At 48.6% G+C, this 24978-nt stretch overlaps 1 protein-coding gene across 2 annotated transcripts in view; it reads left to right on the forward strand.

Moving 5' to 3' along the window:
* The window catches only part of ids (iduronate 2-sulfatase), a 128000-nt gene that overhangs the window by 74104 nt on the left and 28918 nt on the right, over nucleotides 1–24978 (forward strand). The window contains exon 1 of one of the 2 annotated variants that reach the window (XM_070882876.1): nucleotides 23451–23610. The exons of the other annotated variant lie outside the window; for it this stretch is intronic. Coding sequence (XP_070738977.1) covers nucleotides 23505–23610 — 106 coding nt within the window. The 5' untranslated portion in view covers nucleotides 23451–23504. Of the gene's footprint in view, nucleotides 1–23450; nucleotides 23611–24978 lie in introns of those variants that run through there. 2 annotated transcript variants of the gene reach the window in all.

Here is a 24978-nt window from a genome sequence, read left to right on the forward strand (position 1 = left end):
GAGAGACTGGGGGCAGAGGGAGAGACTGGGGGGAGAGAGAGAGACTGGGGAGAGAGAAACTGGGAGAGAGAGACTGGGGGTCGAGAGAGAGGAGTGGGGGGGGGAGAGAGACTGGGGAGAGAGAGAAAGACTGGGGAGAGAGAGATTAGGGGAGAGAGAGAGAGAGAGATACTGGGGAGAGAGAAACTGGGAGAGAGAGACTGGGGCAGAGAGAGTGAGGGACTAGGGGAGAGAAAGAGAGAAACTGGGGAGAGAGAGACAGACTGGGGGAGATAGAGAGACTGGGGAGAGAGAGAGAGACTGGGGAGAGAAAGAGAGAGACTGGGGGGAGAGGGAGAGACTGGGGGGAGAGAGAGACTGGGGAGAGAAAGAGAGAGACTGGGGGGAGAGGGAGAGACTGGGGAGAGAGAGAGAGACTGGGGGAGAGAGAGTGCCTGGGGGAGAGAGAGAAACGAGGGAAGAGTGAGAGAGACTGGGGGGAGAGAGAGAGAGAGAGACTCGGGCATGTGGGTTGCGGGTTGTGGGGGTAAGGTTGGGGGGCAGAGCCCAGGGAAAAGAGAGAGAGAGAGAGAGACTAGAGAAGAGAAACGGGGAAGAGAGCTAGAGAGTGAGAATGGGGAAGAGAGAGGTAGGGGAGAGAGAGATAGAGTAGGGGAGAGAGAGAGACTGGGGAGAGAGGAGGAGACTAGGGGAGAGAGAGAGAGAGACTGGGGGAAGAGAGAGAGAGAGACTGGGGAGAGAGAGAGAGAGAGGGACTAGGGAAGAGAGAGGGAGACTGGGGAGAGAGAGAGAAACTGGGGGAGGGAGAGGGAGACTGGGGAGAGAGAGAGAGACTGGGGGAGAGAGAGGGAGACTAGGGGGAGAGAGAGAGAGAGAGAGAGAGAAACTGGGGAGAGAGAGAGAGAGAGAGATTGGGGCGGGCGGGGGGAAGTGCCCAGGGGAGAGAGTGAGACTGGAGGAGAGAGACGGGGAAGAGAGCTGGAGAGAGAGACTGGGGGAGAGAGGGAGTCTGAGAGAGAGAGAGAGACTGGGGGAGAGAGAGAGAGAGAGAGAGACTGGGGTGGGGGGGAGCGGAGAGATACTGGGGGGGGGGGGGAGAGAGACTGGTTGAGAGAGAGACTAAAGGAGGGGGAGAGCAACTGGGGGAGAGAGAGAGAGTCCACTGTACATTAAAGCATTAGTACATCTAGTTTTTTTTTAAATACACTTAATGAACACCATGTGTTGCTGTTCTTATTGAATTATCGGCAGAACTACAAAAAGAGACTGCCGTGTTTCTTACATTACAACAGTGACTACACTTCAAAAAGTACTCCATTGACTGTAAAGCACTTTGGGACATTCTGAGGTCGTGAAAGTCGCTACATAAATGCAAGTCATTTTTGACTGTAGCAGAATTTCACTCAATGCAAGGCATTAATATATATGTTCAGGAAGAGACAAGAGTGACAGCAACAAAGGAGAGGATCAGTCTGGGAAGGAATTAATCATAAAGACAACCTGACCACAGTGTCCAGAATATACATTTCCCTGAGACAGAGAGAGACACTCAAGGAGAGACATAGAGAGAGATTAGACAACGGGAAACAGGAGCAAATAGTAAAATCAGACAATAACAGCTAGAGTCAGACAACAGTCAGAATTCTTTCTTCTTAACTATTCTTAAAGCTGGTATAATAGACTGGTGGCAATATTAGTGGATGACTGCTTAACTTCCTCCAATGACATTCTGTTCACTATTGCAACACAGGTGTTAGCATGTTTATCTTAAAGGAACTAACCCTTCCCATAAAATAGCGGAGAAAGGAATGTCCAATGAACGTGTCAGGGATCTGTTCCCTACGATCACCAATGGAAATCTCCACACTATTTCTTTCTCTAGTGACAGACATAACTTTTGCTTGAATTTGTTCTTGGAACAGGAGGGGAGAGAGTGGTAAGTGAAACGGCACCCTTGTGCTCTTCTGAAAATTACTCTTGGCTACGTTGTGGTACATTTACATTAAAGCAGAGGGTAGTAACATTTTAGTGGCAATTTTCTGGGCAGGTTTCAATTAATGGATGTAACCATTTTAGTATTGGTTGCCAGTGAAATTAAGTTTATTTTCCCACATGTTTCAATTTGTAGCCAAGTTTCCTTATAGTTGAAAAAAGCTTTTGTGAAAATTATATATACCAAAGACGATTTTGAGGTGCAAATCCAAGTAGAGGTCACAAGATACTTTTAGACTTGGCTGCACAGGACACAGATTCTGCTCAGATAATAATGACATATTTGTAGACATCCATGCCTTTGTTACCTCTAGACTTGACTATTCCAACACAATCTACCCTACATAGACTTGAGCACATCCAAAACTCTGCTGCCCGTGTCCTAACTCACACCAAGTCCCGCTCACCCATCACCCCTGTGCTCGCTGACCTACATTGACTGCCGGTTAAGCAACGCCTCGATTTCAAAATTCTCATCCTTGTTTTCAAATCCCTCCATGGCCTTGTCTCTCCCTATCTCTGTAGTCTCCTCCAGCCCCACAACTCCCCCCGGATGTCTGCGCTCCTCTAATTCTGGCCTCTTAAGTACCCATGATTTTAATTGCTCCACCATTGACGGCCGTGCCTTCAGCTGCCTGGGCCCTAAGCTCTGGAACTCCCTCCCTAAAACTTTCCACCTCGCTACCTCTTTCCTCCTTCAAGAAGCCATTTAAAACTTACATCTTTGGCCAAGCTTTTGGTCATTTACCCTAATTTCTCTTGTGTGATTCGGTGTCAGATTTTGTTTTATAAAGCACCTTGTGACATTTTACTACTTTAAAGGCGCTATATGAATACAAGTTGTTGTTGTTATTTTGCATCATATAAAAGCTAAGTGGATTAACAGTTAATGTACAAATGGTGAATGTGATCTCCTCGACTGGTTTCAATTGCTTGAAGGGGCCAGAGAGGAATTTTACAGAATTGGCCTTGTTTATTTGCCTCTCCCAGGAGATTACAGGTCTGGGGGTGGGTAGGAAAGGCCTAGTCACGTTGCTCAAGGCATCATGAGTGTGGGGCAGGCTTGATAGACCAGATGGTCTTTTCTTGCCTGTTACTTTCATATGTTCATGAATGACAAGTGTCGTTACTATTGAGGGAGCGGGGATAGTTTCAGACACCAAATCAACACAAAGCTCCAATGATCATATTTTTAATCATATTAAGACTATGTTAATAAGGTCCTTGACCCCTATAATAGGTGGTAACCTCACTGGCAAAGCTTATCCTTCTTCTGCAGTAGATTCTATCTCTTTCATTGATATGGACACGTGTGTCTCTCCAACTATTTCTCACTGTGTCACTGTTTTGGTTTCCCACCTTGCACCCTCCATAAACTTCAGCTCATTCAAAACTCTGCTGCTCGAGTCCTAACTCCCACCAAGTCCCGTTCACCCATCACCCTCTGTGCTCGCTGACCTACATTGGCTCCTGGTCCAACAACGCCTCGATTTTAAAATCCTCATCCTTGTTTTCAAATCTCCCTCCATGGTCTCATCCTTCCCTATCTCTGCAATCTCCTCCAGCCCTACTATCCTCTGAGGTACATGCGCTGCATCAATTCTGGCCTCTTGCGCAATTCCAATTTTAATCGCTCAGCCATTGGCGGCCGGGCCTTCGGCTGCATTGGCCCTATCCTCTGGAATTCCCTGCCTAAACTTCTCCACCTCTCTACTACTCTCTCCTCCTTTAAGATGATCTTTAAATCCTACCTCTTTGTCCAAGCTTTTGGTCACCTGTCCTAATGCCTCCTTCTATGGCTTGGTGTCAAATTTTGCTTGATAATGTTCCTGCGATATTAGTGGATGAATGCTTGACTAAATTAAAGGTGCTATACAAATGCAAGTTGTTGTTGTTTCCTACACTGGACTCCAGTTACCCCTGAATATCCACAGTCTGCCCTGTATTTAGAACAACAACTTTAAGATTCTCCTTAAAACCTTCCTCTTTGTCCATGCTTTTGATTATTCCTCCTAATATCTCTTTATGTGGCTCGGTGTCAAATTTAGTTTGATAATCTCTCCTGTGAAGCACCTTGGGATGTTTTACTACGTTAAAGGTGGTATATAAATACAGGCAGTTGTTGTTGAGCTAGAGAAAATTCCGCACATCCATGAATTGCTGGCAGACAATTGGATGAGACGTTAAACTGAGGCCCGACTGCTCTCTCAGGTGGACATAAAAGATCCCATGAAGAAGAGCAGGGGAGTTCTCCCCGGTGTCCTGGCCAATATTTATCCCTCAATCAACATAACAAAAATAGATTATCTGTCCATTATCATCTTGCTGTTTGTGGGAGCTTGCTGTGCACAAATTGGCTGCCACATTACAACAGTGACTACACTCCAAAAGTACTTTGAAATGTTTGTGGTCGTGAAAGGCGCTATATAAATCTAAGTCTTTCTTTCAGACAGGCAGTTGGACAGCACAGAAAAATGGAGCCTACGGTGATGGTAGAGTCACCAATGTTCTCTTTAAGCTGCATGGCTGCGCTGTTGTCTACTCTCCCGTGCATCCAGTGTGCCCGCTTTGGAATAGAGATAATCCGCGCATGCGACGGAATTTGAATAGACCGCACAGCCCGTTAAGGAGGCCGCGCACTCAATAAAGAACTAAAGGGGACATTGGCTATCACCATAGTAAATATGGAAGCTGACACTATGCTTGTGGATAACTCACTTTGTATTTCGAAAATGATCAAGACGTGCAAGAGTTTTCTATAAAAATGGAAACTTGTGTTCTATCAAAAAGCCTGACTGGACAAAAAAATCTCTACTGGCATTAACAGAACAAAGTAAATGATTGATATTCATTATGCATTACAAGGAGAATCTCCCGAGTGTATTCTAGCTCGAGTCTGACTTTGCGCAATAGAGTTTGATTATTTCCAACCGACATTATGGTTCAATCTCCACCTAAGATCGGCTTTCAGAAGCAAAAGTGATTTATTTTTCAACAGTCTCACCTGCCAAGGAATTGGGAAATGAGGCAAGCAGTCACGACTAGACATTTGTCGTTTTGAGACTGTAAGTGGGTGTTTGAGGTTTCATGCAACACAAGGATTTAATTTAGGTTTGTGATTTTGCAAATGAACTAAAACTTGTAGGCAGATAGTCTTCATGAACTGTGCTGTGAGTTAACATTTAGTACAAAGTGAACATTCAGACTAGACTTTGAACATTTATTTTATTGCAAATGTAAAGTGAGAATTTAACAATATAAGGGCCCTGAAATCCTGGCCTCCCCGGGTCTATTCTGTTGTGTATCTGTAAAGCATGCACTCCCGCATTCTGCCAGCAGGGAGCACATCCCCAGAAGTCCCGAGAGATTCCAGCATCGCTTGGGAGCACTGTATATAAGCCGGCCCCTAAGGCTTGTTCCTCTCTCTGGAGTGTCTTAATAAAGACTGAGGTCACTGTTACTTTAACCTCCCTGTGTGCAGTCTCATCTGTGTTAGGAACACAACAACTGGCGACGAGTACACGAATCCAACGCAAAGATGCAGCAAACTGTGGGCATCCTGGAGAAGTTCTCAGAGGGTGAGGACTGGGATGCCTATGTTGAATGGTTAGACCAGTACTTTGTAGCCAAAAAGCTGGTTGGAGAAGGAAGCGCTGCAAAAAGGAGAGCGGTCCTCCTCACAGTCTGCGGGCCACCGACCTACAGCCTCATGAAGAATCTTCTGGCTCCAGTGAAACCCACAGATAAGTCATATGAGGAGCTGTGTACACTGGTTCGGGAGCATCTTGACACGAGGGAGAGCATGCTGATGGCGAGGTATCGGTTCCATACGTACCAGCGATCTGAAGGTCAGGAAGTGGCGAGCTACGTCACAGAGCTAAGGCGACTTGCAGGACAATGTGAGTTTGATGGCTACCTGGAGCAAATGCTCAGAGACTTTTTTATGCTGGGCATTGGCCATGAGACCATCCTACGAAAACTTTTGACCGTAGAGACACCGACCCTCAGTAAGGCCATTGTGATAGCACAGGCATTTATGTCCACCAGTGATAACACCAAACAAACAAGTGCGAGCAATGTTCATAAATTAACTGGAACTGTGTTTCCGAGCAGAAATGTACAGGGCAGAAACCACGAGTCTGCAGCTGCCAGCAGGCTTCAGGTGACCAAGCTGACTCAGAGTCCGCAACAAAGGATGAATGCAAGGCAATTCACACCTTGTTGGTGTTGTGGAGGCTTCCATTCAGCCTATTCATGCCGCTTCAAAGGGTATGTTTGTAAGAGCTGTGGAACAATGGGACACCTCCAAAGAGCTTGTAGATGAGCTGCAAGCTCTGCAAAACTTGCTAACCGCCATGTGGCAGTGGAAGATCGGTCTATGGTGGACCAAAGCAATTTCGAGCCTCAGAGAGAGGAGGCAGATGCTGAAGTACATGGGGTGCACACATTTTCGACGAAATGTCCACCTATAATGCAAAACGTAAAATTGAATGGCTTACCCGTAGCCATGGAACTGGACACTGGCGCTAGCCAATCCATCATGAGTAAAAAGATGTTTGAGAGACTGTGGTGCAACAAGGCACTCAGACCAGCCCTGAGCCCCATCCACATGAAACTGAGAACGTACATCAAAGAGCTTATCACTGTCCTGGGCAGCGCCATGGTCAAGGTCACCTACGAGGGCACGGTGCACGAACTGCCATTCTGGATTGTCCCGGGTGATGGCCCCACACTGCTTGGAAGAGCTGGCTGAGCAAAATCCGCTGGAACTGGGATGACATCCGAGCGTTATCACCTGTTGATGAGGCCTCATGTACCCAGGTTCTTAACAAATTTCCTTCCCTTTTCAAGCCAGGCATTGGAAACTTTTCTGGGGCAAAGGTGTGGATCCACTTGGTCCCAGAGACACGACCCATTCACCACAAGGCGTGAGCAGTTCCTCACATGATGAGGGAGAGAGTGGAAATCGAGCTGGACAGGCTGAAACACAAGGCTTTCATCTCCACAGTGGAATTCAGCGAGTGGGCCAGCCCGATTGTTCCAGTACTCAAAAGTGATGGCATGGTCAGGATTTGCGGTGATTATAAAGTAACTATTAATCGTTTCTCACTACAGGACCAATACCCGCTACCTAAGGCAGACGACCTATTTGCGACGCTGGCAGGAGGCAAGACGTTCACCAACTCGACGTGACTTCGGCCTACATGACGCAGGAGCTGGAGAATTCTTTGATGGGCCTCACCTGCATCAACACGCACAAGGGACTGTTCATCTACAACAGATGCCCGTTTGGAATTCGGTCAGCTGCAGCGATCTTCCAGAGAAACATGTGGAGTCTACTTAAGTCAGAACCACGCACGGTGGTTTTTTAGGACGACATATTGGTCACGAATCGAGACACCGTAGAGCACGTACAAAACCTGGAGGAGGTCCTCCAGCAACTGGATCGCATAAGGCTGTGGCTGAAGAGGTCGAAATGCGTCTTCATGGCAACAGAAGTGGAGTTTTTGGGGAGAAAGATCGCGGCGGACGGCATTCGGCCCACAGAAGCCAAGACAGAGGCTATCAGGAACTCGCCCAGGCCACAGAACTTCACGGAGCTGCGGTCATTCCAGGAACTCCTCAACTATTTTGGTAACTTCCTGCCGGGGTTAAGCACCCTTTTAGAGCCCCTACATGTGTTATTGCGCAAAGGTGAGAACTGGTTATGGGGAAAAAAACAAGTAATTGCTTTTGAGAAAGCCAGAAACATTTTATGCTCCAACAAGCTGCTTGTATTGTATAACCCAAGTAAAAGACTTGTGCTAGCATGTGACGCGTCGTCGTACGGAGTCGGGTGTGTATTATAACAAGCTATCGTTGCGGGGAAGTTGCAACCTGTCGCCTATGCTTCCAGGAGCTTGTCTAAGGCCGAGAGGGCCTACAGCATGATTGTGAAAGAGGCTTTAGCGTGTGTGTTTAGGGTAAAGAAAATGCTTCAGTACCTGTTTGGCCTCAAATTTGAGCTGGAAACCGATCACAAGCCCCTCACATCCCTGTTCGCTGAAAACAAGGGGATAAATACTAATGCCTCAGCCCGCATACAAAGTTGGGCACTCGCGCTATCAGCGTATAACTATACCATCCACCACAGGCCAGGCACCGAGAACTGTGCGGATGCTCTCAGACGGCTACCATTGCCCTCCACGGGGGTGGAAATGGCGCAGCCTGCAAACATGTTGATGGTGGCGTAGCCCGCAGACTTGTTGATGGTCATGAAAGCATTTGAAAATGATGAATCACCTGTCACGGCCCGCCAGATTAGGACTTGGACCAGCCAAGATCCTCTTCTGTCCCTAGTAAAAAACTGTGTACTGCATGGGAGCTGGGCCAGCATCCCCATTGAAATGCAAGAGCCAATCAAGCCGTTCCAGCGGTGAAAGGATGAGCTGTCCATTCAGGCAGACTGCCTGTTGTGGGGTAACCATGTAGTGCTACCAAAAAAGGGCAGGGAGATGTTCATCTCGGATCTCCACAGCACACACCCGGGTATAGTAATGATGAAAGCGATAGCCAGATGCCACGTGTGGTGGCCCGGTATCAACTCTGACTTCGAGTCCTGTGTATGGCAATGCAGCGTGTGTGCTCAGTTGAGCAACGCGCCCAGAGAGGCACCACTAAGTTTGTGGTCCTGGCCCTCCAGACCATGGTCGAGGATCCATGTCGACTATGCGGGCCCGTTTCTCGGTAAAATGTTCCTGGTGGTGGTGGATGCTTTTTCAAAATGGATTGAATGTGAAATAATGTCAGGGAGCACCGCCATCGCCACCATTGAAAGCCTGAGGGCCATGTTTGCCACCCACGGCCTGCCTGACATACTGGTCAGTGACAACAGGTCATGTTTCACCAGTGCCGAATTTAAAGAATTCATGACTCGCAATGGGATCAAACATGTCACCTCAGCCTCATTTAAACCAACCTCCAATGGGCAGGCAGAGCGGGCAGTATAAACCATCAAACAGAGCCTTAAACGAGTCACAGAAGGCTCACTCCAAACCCGCCTGTCCTGAGTACTGCTCAGCTACCGCACGAGACCCAACTCGCTCACAGGGGTGCCCCCGGCTGAGCTACTCATGAAAAGGACACTTAAAACCAGACTCTCGCTGTTTCACCCCAACCTGCATGATCAGATAGCGAGCAGGCGGCAGCAACAAAATGTAAACAATGGTCGTGCCACTGTGTCACAGGAAATTGATCTGAATGACCATGTGTATGTGCTAAACTATGGACATGGTCCCAAGTGGATCATGGGCACCGTGATAGCTAAAGAAGGGAATAGGGTGTTTGTAGTCAAACCAGACAATGGACAAATTTGCAGAAAGCACCTGGACCAAATGAGGCTGCGGTTCACAGACTGCCCTGAACAACCCACAGCAGACACCACCTTTTTTGAGCAAACAACACACACCCAAAGTATCAACGACACTATGCCGGACCAGGAAATCGAACCCATCACGCCAAACAGCCCAGCAAGACCAGGCTCACCGAGCAGCCCTGCAGGGCCAACAACACGCCAGCCCAGCGAGGGCACAGCCAACACACCAGAACAGACATTTGTACCGAGGCGGTCCACCAGGGAAAGAAAGGCTCCCGACCGCCTCACCTTGTAAATAGTTTTCACTTTGAGTTTGACGGGGTGTGATGTTCTGTAAGCATGCACTCCCATGTTCCCCCACCAGGGAGCTCATCCCCTGAGGTCCCAAGGGATCCCAGCATCCCTTGGGAGCACTGTATATAAGCTGGCCCCTAAGGCCTATTCCTCACTCTGGAGTGTCTTATTAAAGACTGAGGTCACTGTTACTTTAACCTCCCTGTGTGCAGCCTCATCTGTGTTCGGAACACAATACATTCATCCTTTGTTGCGGACTCTGATTCATCTGGGTCACCTGAGGCCTGCTGGCAGTTGCAGACTCGTGGTTTCTGCCCTGTACATTTCTGCTCGCAAACACAGTTCCAGTTAATTTATTAACATTGCTAGCACTTGTGTGCTGAGAAATTTATTTGGTGTTATCACTGGTGGACAGAAACGCATATGCTATCGCAATAGCCTTGCTGAGGGTAGGTGTCTCTACAGTCAAAAGTTTTCATAGGATGGTCTCGTGGCCAATGCCAATAAAAAAAAGTCTCTGAGCATTTGCTCCAGGTAGCCATCAAAATCACATTGTCCTGCAAGTCGCCTTAGTTCAGCGATGTAGCTCGCCACTTTCTGACCTTCAGATCATTGGCACGTGTAGAACCGATACCTCGCCATCAGCACGCTCTCCCTCGGGTTAAGATGCTCCCAAACCAATGTACACAGCTCCTCATACGACTTATCTGTGGTTTTCACCGGAGCCAGAAGATTCTTCATGAGGCTGTAGGTCGGTGCCCCGCAGACCGTGAGGAGGACCGCTCTCCTTTTTGCAGCGCTTCCTTCTCCATCCAGATCGTTGGCTACAAAGTACTGGTCTAGCCGTTCGACATAGGCTTCCCAGTCCTCACCCACCGAGAACTTCTCCACAATGCCCACAGTTTGCTGCATCTTTGCGTTGGATTCGTATACTCATCGCCAGTTATTGTGTTCCTAACACAGATGAGACTGCACACAGGGAGGTTAAAGTAACAGTGACCTCAGTCTTTATTCAGACACTCCAGAGTTAGGAACAGGCTTTAGACGCCGGCTTATATACAGTGCTCCCAAGGGATGCTGGGATCCCTTGGGACTGCAGTGGATGCACTCCATGGTGGCGGAACATGGGAGTGCATGCTTTACAGATACACAACACTGTCAATCCCCCTCAGAATGTTATATGTTTCAATGAGATCACCGCTCATTCGTCTAAACTCCAGACAGTATTGGCCCAATCTCCTCATAGGACAGTACTCTCATCCCAGGAATCAATCTAGTGAACCTCTGTTTCACTGCCGAAAAGGCAAGCATAACCTTCCTTTGATCAGGAGACCAAAACTGTGCACGGTACCCCACCTCATTTCTTTAAGATGGTCCTCTGTACATAGATATATTTAAAGTCCTGACAAGGGATTGTGGGGAAGTGCTGATGGTGGTAAAGAGTGTGTGGGGAAGCAGACAAGGAATGGGGGCAGTGACATTTAATGTAAATGTAGGTGAGGTGCTGTAACATTGGAAGAAAGAATGCATGACATACATACACTGAGGGTTGAATGTGAGAAAACTAAAAATGAGGAGAAATGTCTTGATACAGAGGGTTGTTTGGGTCTGGAACGCACTATCTGAAAGGGCGGTGGAATCAGATTCCATCAGAACTTTCAAAGGGCAATTAGACATGCATTTGAAGAGGACTAATTTGCAGGGTTATGGGGAAGAGGCTGGGGTGTGGGACTAAATTGGACTGCTCTTTCAAAGAGCCATCACAGGCACAGTGGGCCGAATGACCTCCTTGTGTGCTGTAAGATTCAAGGATTTTATTCTATGAAAGGAGCCATGGTGTGAGCTGGGCTGGGGGTATAAATAAGCCATTGCAGGCATAGCACTTAACATGTCAAACTACTGTTGTGCGGCAATTAAACTAATGGTGAACTGTATAGTGGAATGTAGGTCAGAGGTTGGCGATCTGAAACTGGTCAAATGTGCTGCTTAGGCTGTACCTCGAGCAATGTGCACACTTTTGCTCACCCGACATGAAGGAAACATTTTGACCTATCGGAGAAGTCTGTAGAAAAGCCACAAGGCTAATCCCTCGAGCACGAAGATTGAGTTATGAAGAAAAACTGGAGCAACTGGGCCCTTTTCTCTTTGAAATGAAGTGGCTGACAGATGATATTAAGGATATATTTAAGATGTTAAATTGCGCTGCTTCAAGATTAAGCAAGCGGAAAATGGGATGCGGATTAAAATAAAAGTCAAATTAGGACAGGTGTCAGAAAGATCTTCACTCGAGCAATGATTGATACGTCAACTGGCCTTCTGGGTAAGGTAGTCGAGTCAGAGTGAGGGTCATCCTGGCTGGATGATCCTCACTCTGATCTCAGTCCTGACCCGTCACTGGGGGGTCGTCACTCACTGATCTCAGTCCTGACCCGTCACTGAGGGGTCGTCACTCACTGGTCTCAGTCTTGACCCTCACTGGGGGGTCGTCACTCACTGATCTCAGTCTTGACCCTCACTGGGGGGTCGTCACTCACTGATCTCAGTCCTGACCCGTCACTGGGGGGTCGTCACTCACTGATCTCAGTCCTGACCCGTCACTGAGGGGTCGTCACTCACTGGTCTCAGTCCTGACCCTTACTGGGGGGTCCTCACTCACTGATCTCAGCCCTGACCCTCACTGATCTGTCCTCACTCACTGATCTCAGTCCTGACCCTCACTGGGGGGGGGGGGTCCTCACTCACTGATCTCAGTCCTGACCCTCACTGGGGGGTCCTCACTCACTGATCTCAGTCTTGACCCTCACTGGGGGGTCCTCACTCACTGATCTCAGTCTTGACCCTCACTGGGGGGGGGTCCTCACTCACTGATCTCAGTCCTGACCCTCACTGGGGGGGGGGGTCCTCACTCACTGATCTCAGTCCTGACCATCACTGGGGGGGGTCTTCACTCACTGATCTCAGTCCTGACACTCACTGGGGGGTCCTCACTCACTGATCTCAGTCCTGACCCTCACTGGGGGGTCCTCACTCACTGATCTCAGTCATGACCCTCACTGGGGGGTTTTCACTCACTGATCTCAGTCCTGACCATCACTGAGGGGTCCTCACTCACTGATCTCAGTCCTGACCCTCACTGGGGGGTCTTCACTCACTGATCTCAGTCCTGACACTCACTGGGGGGTCCTCACTCACTGATCTCAGTCCTGACCCTCACTGATCTGTCCTCACTCACTGATCTCAGTCCTGACACTCACTGATCTGTCCTCACTCACTGATCTCAGTCCTGACCCTCACTGGGGGGGCCTCACTCACTGATCTCAGTCCTGACCCTCACTGGGGGGTCCTCACTCACTGATCTCAGTCCTGACCCTCACTGGGGGGTCCTCACTCACTGATCTCAGTCCTGACCCTCACTGGGGGGTCCTCACTCACTGATCTCAGTCCTCACCCTCACTGGGGGGTCCTCACTCACTGATCTCAGTCCGGATCCTCACTGGGGGGTCCTCACTCACTGGTCGCAGTCCTGACCCTCACTGGAGGGTCCACACACTGATCTCAGTCCTGACCCTCACTTGGGGGTCTTCACTCACTGATCTCAGTCCTGACCCTCACTGGGGGGCCTCACTCACTGATCTCAGTCCTGACCTTCACTTGGGGGCCTCACTGGTCTCAGTCCTGACCCTCACTGGGGGTTCCCCACTCACTGATCTCAGTCCTGACCCTCACTGGAGGGGCCTCACTCACTGATCTCAGTCCTGACCCTCACTGGGGGGGGTCTCACTCACTGATCTCAGTCCTGACCCTCACTGGGGGGTCCTCATTCACGGAATTGCCAATCTTTCTTTACCTTGTGATCTATGAGATCCTGAAACAACCTGCTCCTGAAACTCGGTGGAAGGATCCAGGGTATAGGCAGATCACCTCTGAGTCAGAACGTTGTGGGTTCATGTCCCACTCCAGTGACTTGAGCACAAGATCCAGGACAGCCTTAGTCCTAAAATGTATAATTTGTTTTACAAAACACTCAACTGTAAAGAAGTGACATTACCATTTTACATTTAATCTCTAGGCCTAATCAATAAACTACTGCCTCACATAATTTACAAAAACCTCAAATGCTAGTGGTTAAACTCTCAGCACTCAGATTAATAACAGTTAGCTCTGAAATTTGTGAAGAGCATAAATCAAAACTTCAGACTAACATGACCCCTGATCAATCATTAACACAATGTGGCATTTTTAGCAGCACCCAAATAGGTCCTCTCCTACACTAAGGAATACCAAGGGGCAGAAAACGCGAGTGGGAGTTGTGTACAGACCACCAAACAGTAGTAGTAAGGTTGGGGACAGCATCAAACAGGAAATTATGGATGTGTGCAATAAAGGTACAGCAGTTATCATGGGTGACTTTAATCTACATATTGATTGGGCTAACCAAACTGGTAGCAATGCGGAGGAGGAGGATTTCCTGGAGTGTATTAGGGATGGTTTTCTGGACCAATATGTCGAGGAACCAACTAGGGAGCTGGCCATCCTAGACTGGGTGATGTGTAATGAGAAAGGACTAATTAGCAATCTTGTTGTGCGAGGCCCCTTGGGGAAGAGTGACCATAACATGGTAGAATTCTTTATTAAGATAGAGAGTGACACAGTTAATTCAGAAACCAGGGTCCTGAACTTAAAGAAAGGTAACTTCGATGGTTTGAGGCATGAATTGGCTAGAATAGACTGGCAAATGATACTTAAAGTGTTGACGGTGGATAGGCAATGGCAAACATTTAAAGATCACGTGGATGAACTTCAGCAATTGTACATCCCTGTCTGGAGTAAAAATAAAACGGGGAAGGTGGCTCAACCGTGGCTAACAAGGGAAATTAAGGATAGTGTTAAATCCAAGGAAGAGGCATATAAATTGGCCAGAAAAAGCAACAAACCTGAGGACTGGGAGGAAAATAGAGTACGAGAAGAAGCTTGCGGGGAACATAAAAACTGACTGCAAAAGCTTCTATAAATATGGAAAGAGAAAAAGATTAGTGAAGACAAAGGTAGGTCCCTTGCAGTCGGATTCAGGTGAATTTATAATGGGGAACAAAGAAATGGCAGACCAATTGAACAAATACTTTGGTTCTGTCTTCACGAAGGAAGACACAAAGAACCTTCCGATTGTACTAGGGGAGAGTAGGTCTAGTGAGAAGGAGGAACTGAAGGATATTCTTATTAGGCGGGAAATTGTGTTAGGGAAATTGATGGGATTGAAGGCCGCTAAATCCCCGGGGCCTGATAGTCTGCATCCCAGAGTACTCAAGGAAGTGGCCCTAGAAATAGTGGAAAAATTGGTGATCATTTTCCAACAGTCTATCGACTCTAGATCAGTCCCTATGGACTGGAGGGTAGATAATGTTACACCACTTTTTAAGAAAGGAGGGAGAGAGAAGACGCGTAATTATAGACCGGTTAGCCTTACATCAGTAGTGGGGAAAATGTTGGAATCAATTATTAAGGATGAAATAACAGCGCATTTGGAAAGCAGTGACTGGATCGGTCCAAGTCAGCATGGATTTATGAAGGGGAAATCATGCTTGACAAATCTTCTGGAATTTTTTGAGGATGTAACTAGTAGAGTGGACAAGGGAGAACCAGTGGATGTGGTGTATTTGGACTTTCAAAAGGCTTTTGACAAGGTCCTACACAAGAGATTGGTGTGCAAAATTAAGGCACATGGTATTGAGGGTAATATACTGACGTGGATAGAGAACTGGTTGGCAGACAGGAAGCAGAGAGTCGGGATAAACGGGTCCTTTTCAGAATGGCAGGCAGTGACTAGTGGAGTGCTGCAAGGCTCAGTGCTGGGACCCCAGCTCTTTACATCAATGAGTTGGATGAAGGAATTGAGTGTAATATCTCCAAATTTGCAGATGACACGAAACTGGGTGGTGGTGTGAGCTGTGAGGGGGCGCTAGGAGGCTGCAGGGTGACTTAGACAGGTTCGGTGAGTGGGCAAATGCATGGCAGATGCAGTATAATGTAGATAAATGTGAGGTTATCTACTTTGGGGGAAAAAACGCGAAAACAGAATATTATCTGAATGGCGGCAGATTATGAAAAGGGGAGATGCAATGGGACCTGGGTGTCATGGTTCATCGGTCATTGAAAGTTAGCATACAGGTACAGCAGGCGGTGAAGAAGGCAAATAATATGTTGGCCTTCATAGCTAGGGGATTTGAGTACAGGAGCAGGGAGGCCTCACCTGGAATATTGTGTACAGTTTTGGTCTCCTAATCTGAGGAAGGACGTTCTTGCTATTGAGTGAGTGCAGCAAATGTTCACCAGACTGATTCCCGGGATGGCAGGACTGACATATGAGGAGAGACTGGATCAACTGGGCCTTTATACATTGGAGTTTAGGAGGATGAGAGGAGATATCATAGAAACATATAAGATTCTGTCGGGACTGGACAGGTTAGAAGCGGGTAGATTGTTCCCGAGAATTGTTAACCTGTGGAATTTACTGCCGCAGAGAGTTATTGATGCCAGTTCATTGGATGTATTCAAGAGGGCGTTAGATATGGCCCTTACGGCTCAGAGGATCAAGGGGTATGGAGAGAAAGCAGGAAAGGGGTACTGAGGGAATGATCAGCCATGATCTTATTGAATGATGGTGCAGGCTCGAAGGGCCAAATGGCTGACTCTTGCACCTATTTTCTATGTTTCAATGGGCCCAAGTTTCCACAAGAAAAAAAACGGGTGCCCCTCTGAGCTGGGCGCCCGTTTTTCGTGCCTAAAACGGCGCCTAAAAAAATCCTCGGTATTCTCCACCTACTTACAGGTCATCTGGCCCTCGGCGCAGCCAGCACGAGCTGTGGGGGGGGGCGGAGCCAGGTCCCTGCGCTGAAAACAGTGCCGGGACCTGTGCACATGCGCGCTACAGTCGGCACGCAAGTGCAGTAGCTCCAGGCACCGAACTGTGTGGGAGGGGCCCGAAGCACGCAGCCTCTAGCCCTGGCCCAATGGCCTCACTGGGGCTGCGTGAATGAGGCTCCTCCCACGGCCAGCTCCTGCTCCCCACCCCCCCCCCACACCCGACCGGACCCGACACCCGCTCCCCCCTGCCTCCGGACCAGACCCGACACCCGCTCCCCCCCCCCCCCCCGCCGACCAGACCCGACCTGACACCCGCTCCCCCCCCCGCCGACCAGACCCGACCCGACACCCGCTTCCCCCCTCTCTCCCTCCCCCTCTCTCTCTCTCCCTCCCCCTCCCTCCCTCCCCCTCTCTCTCTCTCCCTCCCCCTCCCTCTCTCTCCCTCCCTCCCCCTCTCTCTCTCTCCCTCCCTCCCCCTCTCTCTCTCCCTCCCTCCCTCTCTCTCTCTCTCTCTCCCCCTCCCTCCCGCTCAGCGGCACGAACGGCTGCAGAATTCTCCCTGGCTGAAGCACTTTCACACAGGTAGGAAGATGGTTTATTTATTCTTTTCTTGGCTTATAAATGTTTATTCAGGTTGGATTTATTTGTATAATATTTGTAGAAGTATAAATAAGGATTTATTGTCGAATTTAATGAGTTCCCTTCCCCCCCCTCCCCCCCCCACCCCCACCTCGTTCTGGACGCCTAATTTGTAACCTGCGCCTGATTTTTTAATGTGTAGAACAGGTTTTTTCAGTTCTACAAAAATCTTCACTGGCTCCATTCTACTTTAGTTTGGAGTACATTTTCACTGTGGAAACTTTCAAATCAGGCGTCAGTGGCCGGACACGCCCCCTTTTGAAGAAAAAATTCTGTTCTAAAGTAGAACTGTTCTACCTGACTAGAACTGCAGAAAAAAATTTTTGGAGAATTGCGATTTCTAAAATAGTCCGTTCTCCACCAGTTGCTCCTAAAAATCAGGTGCGAATCATGTGGAAACTTGGGCCCTATAAGTGGGCTAAAGACAGTTAAACACTGACAATGATTTCAGTAAGAATCGATTTGATTGCAAGACCAACAGAACCATCCAAATGTCAACCCAGCCTTCCAATTAAAGGGATTTTGTTTTTCATTAAAGGGTATATTCTTTATGGGAAACAAAGTTTATCTTGATTTAATATTTGGGTCTTTCAAACCTGGATGAAGATATCAGATGCTGTAAATGTGTTGTGTGTTTTAACAAGCAGACCATTCTGTTGCAGAATCAGAATCTGATCCTAATGCTTTTAATCTTTTGGTAACATATGTTGATGTACATAATGGCAGAATATCTAATACTAATTCAGACTTTTAAGTGTCATTGTAACTTCCATTTCATTTACTCAGGAATTTCAAAATATTGACACAAGGGATCAACTGAATCAATGACATTTACCGCAAGTGTTCTCTGGCTTTGACTTCTGCCTGTAAGTCTGCTCCCCAACCTAGGAACCTTGGTCCAGCCTTTCCAATGTCATTAGGGGAGAGATTTCCACTAACTTGTCCCTGTTCCGAAGCTCTGAGTCGTTCCTCTTACTCCCAGTATTTCACTGGCCAGTCTTGCTGTCTCTCGGGCTGGAATTTTTGGAGGGGTCAGCGGGCGGGATCGGTGGCGGGTCGGGTGGGAAGTTTAATTTTTTTTTACAGTTGGTTGGGACCCCACTGTCAACCCGCCTTTCCCACAGACCTTTCCAATCCGACCTGACCTGCACAGGCGGGTGAACCAATTAAACCAATTATTGGGTTGTTGACAGACCCTTAATAAAGTTTTAACTTTATCTTTTAACTAACTGCTCGCTGCTCGGGGACCATGTCTGTGAACCTGAGGCGGGAGTTGAATGGCCATTGCTCCTGCTGATTACTTGACAGTTTCAAGTGTACAGTAAAAATTCCCACCTGACAAATCATCACTTTCAGCAAGCTGTTTCTCAGTCCATTCTGCAGGCTTTCCACTCTCTATCCACTCTCATCTCATTGGAAGAACTCTCTCACCATTGACAGAATGCTTCTGTCATCTCTACTTCACCTGTCATCTATTCCATCAGCATTGGTGCCGTTTATACTGTCTCAATCTGGTACTCAGAATCCCACCACGATCATCCCCAACACCAGCAGCACCAGGCACACCAGCAGCACCAACAACAATACCTACCTTCTCCGCAATCACCTGATGCTGCACAGGACACTGGGCATCAGCACCTAAGTACATTGCTGCTCGGGAGATCAGGGATGGCCTCACCATAGCCAGATTTACTTCACTTGACACTGTACACCCTGGCTGCCACATGATACACCAGGTTGGCACCACCCCATATCAACACCATAAAGCATCCCTACAAGGCCCAAGCTATTCCATTCATACTCATCACCATTGCGGGGGGTACCGTTAAGTCTCACCTTTTGTTTGCAACTCACTAAACCACTTCCAAAGGTGCACACAAATCTGTCCAAGAGTGCAACATTTTGAAAATAAAGGTTTCAATGTTTGACAGCACATTAACAGAAACTTTACATGATCATTGGATAAAAGACCCAAGTGCCTATTATTGTGTGTTGTTAGTTGGTATGATTGCACTAGGCTGTGGGTGAGTGTGAGGGGTGGCTGGTGAGATGGGGATGTGATAATATAGATAGAGAGAGAGGGATGGGTGGAGGTGCAAGGTAAGTTGGTGTGAGTAAGGATGTGCAGGAGTAGGGTAGGGAAGGCAGAGTGATGGGGATGTGATGAGAGGCACAGTAGGATGAGGTTGAGTGTGGTTTTGTATTAACGTTTTGTAATCGACTGAGATCATTGAAAGGTTTGCGCCATTGTATCCAGGTCCTCCTGACCACATCCCTGCTTGTGCCTCCTCTGCAAAGTGCAACCAGGCTTTGTTGGTCTCCTGGGGAGGTCTCCTCCGCCCATGGGAAAGGAAGAGAAACTCCCTGTGTGCTGTGACTCCCTCCATAAGCATATGGGGGGAGTCATGGGAGAGCCCGGGTGCAGCTCTGTGCAATGATCGTCAGTGTGCAGCAACTCAGTGTTGTCGAACACTGACAGTGCAAACGTCAAAAGGTTGGCACGGGTCCCTCAAAGCAAATCGGCTCAAAACGCGCCATGAATGATGTCACCAAGCCTGCTTCAGGAAATGCACTTGACTGGCTTTACAAGTGTACCAACAGAAAATCATTTTCCAGAGCGGGATAGAACCAGCAGCGGGGCCGCGACCCGTTACCGACATCGTCCGCCACGGACCCGCCGAGGTAAGGAAAATCCCAGCCTTAGTTTCTAACGTAATCTTCCTTGTGGTTAGCTTTGCACACTTTGCCCCTGCTTCAGGCATCAACTGTCGCTTAGTGAGTAGCATTCTCACTTCTGGTTCAGAAGGTTGTGGGTTCAAGTCCCACTCCAGAGAGTTGTGCACAAAATCTAGGCCGACACTCCCAGTGCAATACAGACCGAGTGCTGCACGGTCAAAGGTACGAACATACGAACAATGACGGACAGACAAAGACCCTCTGGCCCATCCAGCCTGTCCCCACACAATTGCAATACCTTGTGTATCACAACACATACACTCCCCACCCAAAACCATGTGATCTCCTGGGAGAGGCAAAAAAAAACAAATTAAAAATCCAGGCAAATTTAGGGGGAAAAAATCTGGGAAATTCCTCTCCGACCCATCTAGGTGATCAAAACTAGTCCAGGAGATCCCTCTGGCCTTAAATTCCCTGCAGTACCTACCTTCTGTGCGAGGTGATCTTCGCAACAGCCAGAAACAAATCCAGCTCTCATTTGAAGGAATTCAGTGAGTTTGCATCCACCACATGAAACGCCAGCTTGTTTCAGAGGTCCACTATTCTCTGGGAACAGAACCACCTCCTGACATCTAACTTCAATCTAGCCCTATACACCTTAAATTTGTGCTCCCTGGTCCTGCCGAACCTATTTAATTGAAATAACCTGTCAGCTGGTACACCGTCTATTCCCTTCATTATCTTATGAACCTCAATCATATCCCACTTAAGTCTATGCTGCTCTAAGGTATAGAATCCTAACTCCTTTAGCCCAACTTGATAACTAAGATGCTTTAGACTTGAAATTAGTCTAGTGGCCCTCTTCTGCGCCCTTTCTAGAGTCTCAATATCACCCACCATGTGAGGAGACCAAATCTAGACACAGTATTCCTAGTATGGCCTGACTAAGGTCTTGTACAAGGACAAAACAGTATGCCTCGTCTAATACTCAATCATCCTATGGATACTTTTGCACCCTGGGAGTCCTTTTTCGGATGAGACTTTAAACCAAGGCCATGTCTGCTCTCTTGAGTGGATGTAAGATATCCCGTGGCACTATTTTGAAAAAGAGTAAGGGAGTGCCTGGTGTTCTGGCCAATATTTATTCCTCAACCAACACCTTAAGTCCCACTCCAGAGACTTGAGCACATAAATCTAGGCTGATACGCCTGTGCAGTGCTGAGGGAGTGCTGCACTGTTAGAGGTGCTGTCTTCCGGGATGAGACGTTAAACCGAGGCCCCGTCTGCTCTCTCAGTGTGGACGTAAATGATCCCACGGCACTGTTTCGAAGAAGAGCAGCGGAGTTATCCCCGATGACCTGGCCAGTATCTATCCCTCAATTAACATGACTAAGAACTGACTATCTGATCATTATCACATTGCTGTTTGTCGGTGCTTGCTGTGCACAAGTTAGCTGCCGCGTTTTCTACATTACAACAACGACTACACTTCAAAAGCACTTCATTGGCTGTAAAATGCTTTGGGATTCATTCTTTACACATTTTATTTTTGATGGCTTATCCCTCCCTCCCCTTCCTTCCAGCCCCAGAATTGCCCATCATGTGCCTTCAAACTTTATATCTGTGGTTGGTCCTTTGATTGCAGATCACGACGATCCTCGTTGCTGAAAGAGACGGTACTTGAGAAACAGAGTTAACGGTTGGAATTTTCTGAAGGGAAGCGGGTTGGGGGCTGGGGGCCTTTGAGACGTGAGGCCGGGTTTCCGCAGTCCCCACCGATTTTAATGGCAGGGCCCGATTTGAATCCCCCCACCGCAGCCAGCCAGATGGAATAGCTGGCTGCCTGCAGGCATATAGGCCGCAAAAGTAAGGGGTCAGCCTGGGGGAGGGCTAGCAGGAGGAGGGGGTCGGCAATCGGCCGGGTTGGTGATCGGGGTGAGGAGATGATCAGCTGAGGTTGGGGATTGGGGTGGGGATGGGCGGGGGCGGAGTTGATCAGCTGGGGTCAGGGATCGGGGTGGGGTGGGGGTGGAAGATGTTCGGCTGGGGTCAGGGATCAGAATGGCAGGTGATCAGCTGAGATCGGGCTGGCGGGGGGCAGAGATGATCGGCTGGGGTCGGGGGTCAGGGTTCGGGTTGGGAGATGATCAGTTGGGTCGGGGGTCAGGGATCGGGGTGGGGGGAGGGGAAGATGTATGGCTGGGGTCGGGGATCGGGAGATGATCAGCTGGGGTCGGGGATCGGGGTGGGGAGTTGATCGGCTGGGGTCAGGGATCGGGGTGGGAGATGATTAGCTGGGGTCGGGGATCGGGGTGGGAGATGATCGGCTGGGGTCGGGGATCAGAGATGATCGGCTGGGGTCAGGGGTCAAGGATCGGGGTGGGGAGGCGGAGATGATCGACTGGGGTCGGGGATCGGGAGGTGGGGGGGATGTTTGGCTGGGGTTGGGGATCACGGTGGGGGGTGGGGGGGTGGAGCGAGAAGATTGGCCGGAGTCGGGGATCAGCGGGGGTGGGGAGAGGATCAGGGCTGGCCTTTTTGCCCAGGGGCGGGCAGTTGTAGTGCCTCAGGCAAAATTGTCCCTGAGATTTTGGGGGCGATTAGCCGGTAGCGCCGCGCCTAGCCGTTAGTGCCTCTGGCTGGCGTGCAACAGTCGATGACAGCGAGCGCTCTTCCAACCAGGTTAAGAGTCTGAGATAGCGCTCTGCCAAATTTGTGAGACGCAAAGTCCAATTGCACGCCGGGGGCGGGACTACTGGACAGCAAGAGACCCGGGCCCGGAAGGGTACCACCCCCAAAAAGGGGCACGGGGCAATTTCGGCCCCAAAAGATAAGTTCGTACAACGCAAAAGGAGATGGTAATGGGACAAGAAACAAAAGGTGGATCTAGAAGAGGTGTAAATGGGAATGACAGAATCGACAACAGTTGCCATCTGCAAGAATTGGGGCAGAGCTTATGGGCTGAAATTGTTGAACTCGATGTTGAGTCCAGAAGACTGTAAAGTGCCTAATCGAACGATTTGATGCTGTTCCCCAGCTTACATTGAGCTTCGTTGGAACAGTGTCGGAGGACGGAGAGGGTGCGGAGCAGAGAATTAAAGTGATAGGCGACCGAAAGCTCGGGGTCACACATGCGGACGGAACGGAGGTGCTCCGCAAAGCGGTCACCCAATCTGCGTTTGGTCTTCCCAATGTAGAGGGGACCAATCATGAGCAGCGAGTACAGTATACTAAATTGCAAGTAAATCGCTGTCTCACCTGGAAGGAGTGTTTGGGGCCATGGAAGGGAGCAGGTCAAAGAGCTGTTTCTGTTTTAAAAAAAAATTATTTCAGACTTGAAGCATCAGCAATAGTTTGCTTTTTGTACAAGTGATTTCAATGCCTGGTGAGTAGTGCTGCAAATGAGATTGGCGGAGTTTGACTCGCAAGGCACTGAAGTAAGATTTGAGGTGCCTTTGATGAGATGAATTGCTGGGCTGACAGAATTTCCGGTATTCTCCATCTTGTCAGAGTTGAATGACAGGACTTTGGTCTATCAGGGAGCGAGTTTGCTGAGCGGAATCCAAGGCGGAACCTAGAAGGCGGGTGCTGGATAAGGCATCAGCTGCAAGTTCTGCTTTTGACATGACTCTGAGCGGCTGCGAGCCGGGAGGGTAACTGGTGGACTCCGCGACCTGGCATTGTCGGAATGACTCGCAAGTGGGGCTTGGTGCAAGCGCTGGCGGTGTGGACATGTTGCGTCGGTCACGGACAGCCCGATCCCAATATGGCCCGGGATACTGTGCGGAGGGAAGGTAAGCGGAGGTCCTGGGAGGCAGGAGAGGAGAGGAGAGGAGAGGAGGAAGGTCTCCTTCAGCAACTAGCATTGTCGTCATCTGCAACCACAGCATCAACCACACATACAGAGTTTGAGGGCACATGAGGGGCAATTCTGGGGTTTGGAAGGAAAGGGATAGGCCATTAAAAATAAAATGTGATAAAGAAAGACTTGCATTTATATAGCGCCTTTCACGACCACCAGACGTCCCAAAGCGCTCTACAGCCAATGAAGTACTTTAGGAGTGCAGTCGCTGTTGTAATGTGGGAAACGCAGCAGCCAACTTGCGTACAGCAAGCTCCCACAAACAGCAATGTGATAATGACCAGATAATCTGTTTTAGTGATGCTGGTTGAGGGATAAATATAGGCCAGGACACTGGGGAGAACTCCCCTGCTCTTCTTTGAAATAGTGCCATGGGATCTTTTACATCCATCTGAGCGGGCAGACGCGGCCTCGGTCCATCTGAGAGAGCAGACGGGGCCTCGGTTTAACGTCTCATTGAAAGACGGCACCTCCGACAGTACAGCGCTGCACTGCGTGTGTCAGCCTAGAATTTGCGCACAAGTCTCTGGAGTGGGATTTGAACCAATATCTTCTGACTCTGGGGCATGAATATGAGGAAAGCATGCCCTTCGAGCCCTTGCACCCAAGTACTTTGGCCTGTGATTTTGAGAGTAATATTTCTGTCATAAGAAATGGCAGAAAACCAGTGTTTTGCTCTAATAATGACCCGATAACAAATCACGTTCTGGTGTTTGAAAGTTGTGTGTTCCTGCAGTTTAATTTGGCAAGTTATTAGTAATAGAGGGTAAGGAGTTTTAATTATAAACTATTTACAGCACAGAAACAGGCCATTCTGCTCCACACAAGCCTCCTCCCACCCCTCTTCATCTCATCCATCAATGTACCCTTCCATTCCTTTCTCCCTCGTGTGTTTATCTAGCTTCCCCTTAAATGCATCTATGCTAGTCACCTCAACTACTTAATGTGGTTGTGTGTTCCACTCTCTGGGTAAAGAAGATAATTGTTATAATCTTTTAGTCCATCCCCACTTCTCTCTGTTTTAAGCCAATCCCTGTCTGCATCAGCCCCAAGTAATCCTGATACAAAAACAATGGTGTTTGGTGCTTCCAAGAGATTGGATCAAAGAGTTGTTTATGTATTCTACTGTATTATTGCAAATTACATGGACACAGAGTGACAATGTAGTGGTAGTTGAGTGTTTTAAGAAAAATGTCTGGATTGATGGGTTGTAGTTCTGGTTCCTCGCTCAAATAGACATCTTAGAAACATAGAAAATAGGTGCAAGAGCAGGCCATTCGGCCCTTCGAGCCTACACCAC

Source organism: Pristiophorus japonicus, chromosome 6 (genome assembly GCF_044704955.1).
Source record: "Pristiophorus japonicus isolate sPriJap1 chromosome 6, sPriJap1.hap1, whole genome shotgun sequence".
Taxonomy (NCBI): domain Eukaryota; kingdom Metazoa; phylum Chordata; class Chondrichthyes; family Pristiophoridae; genus Pristiophorus; species Pristiophorus japonicus.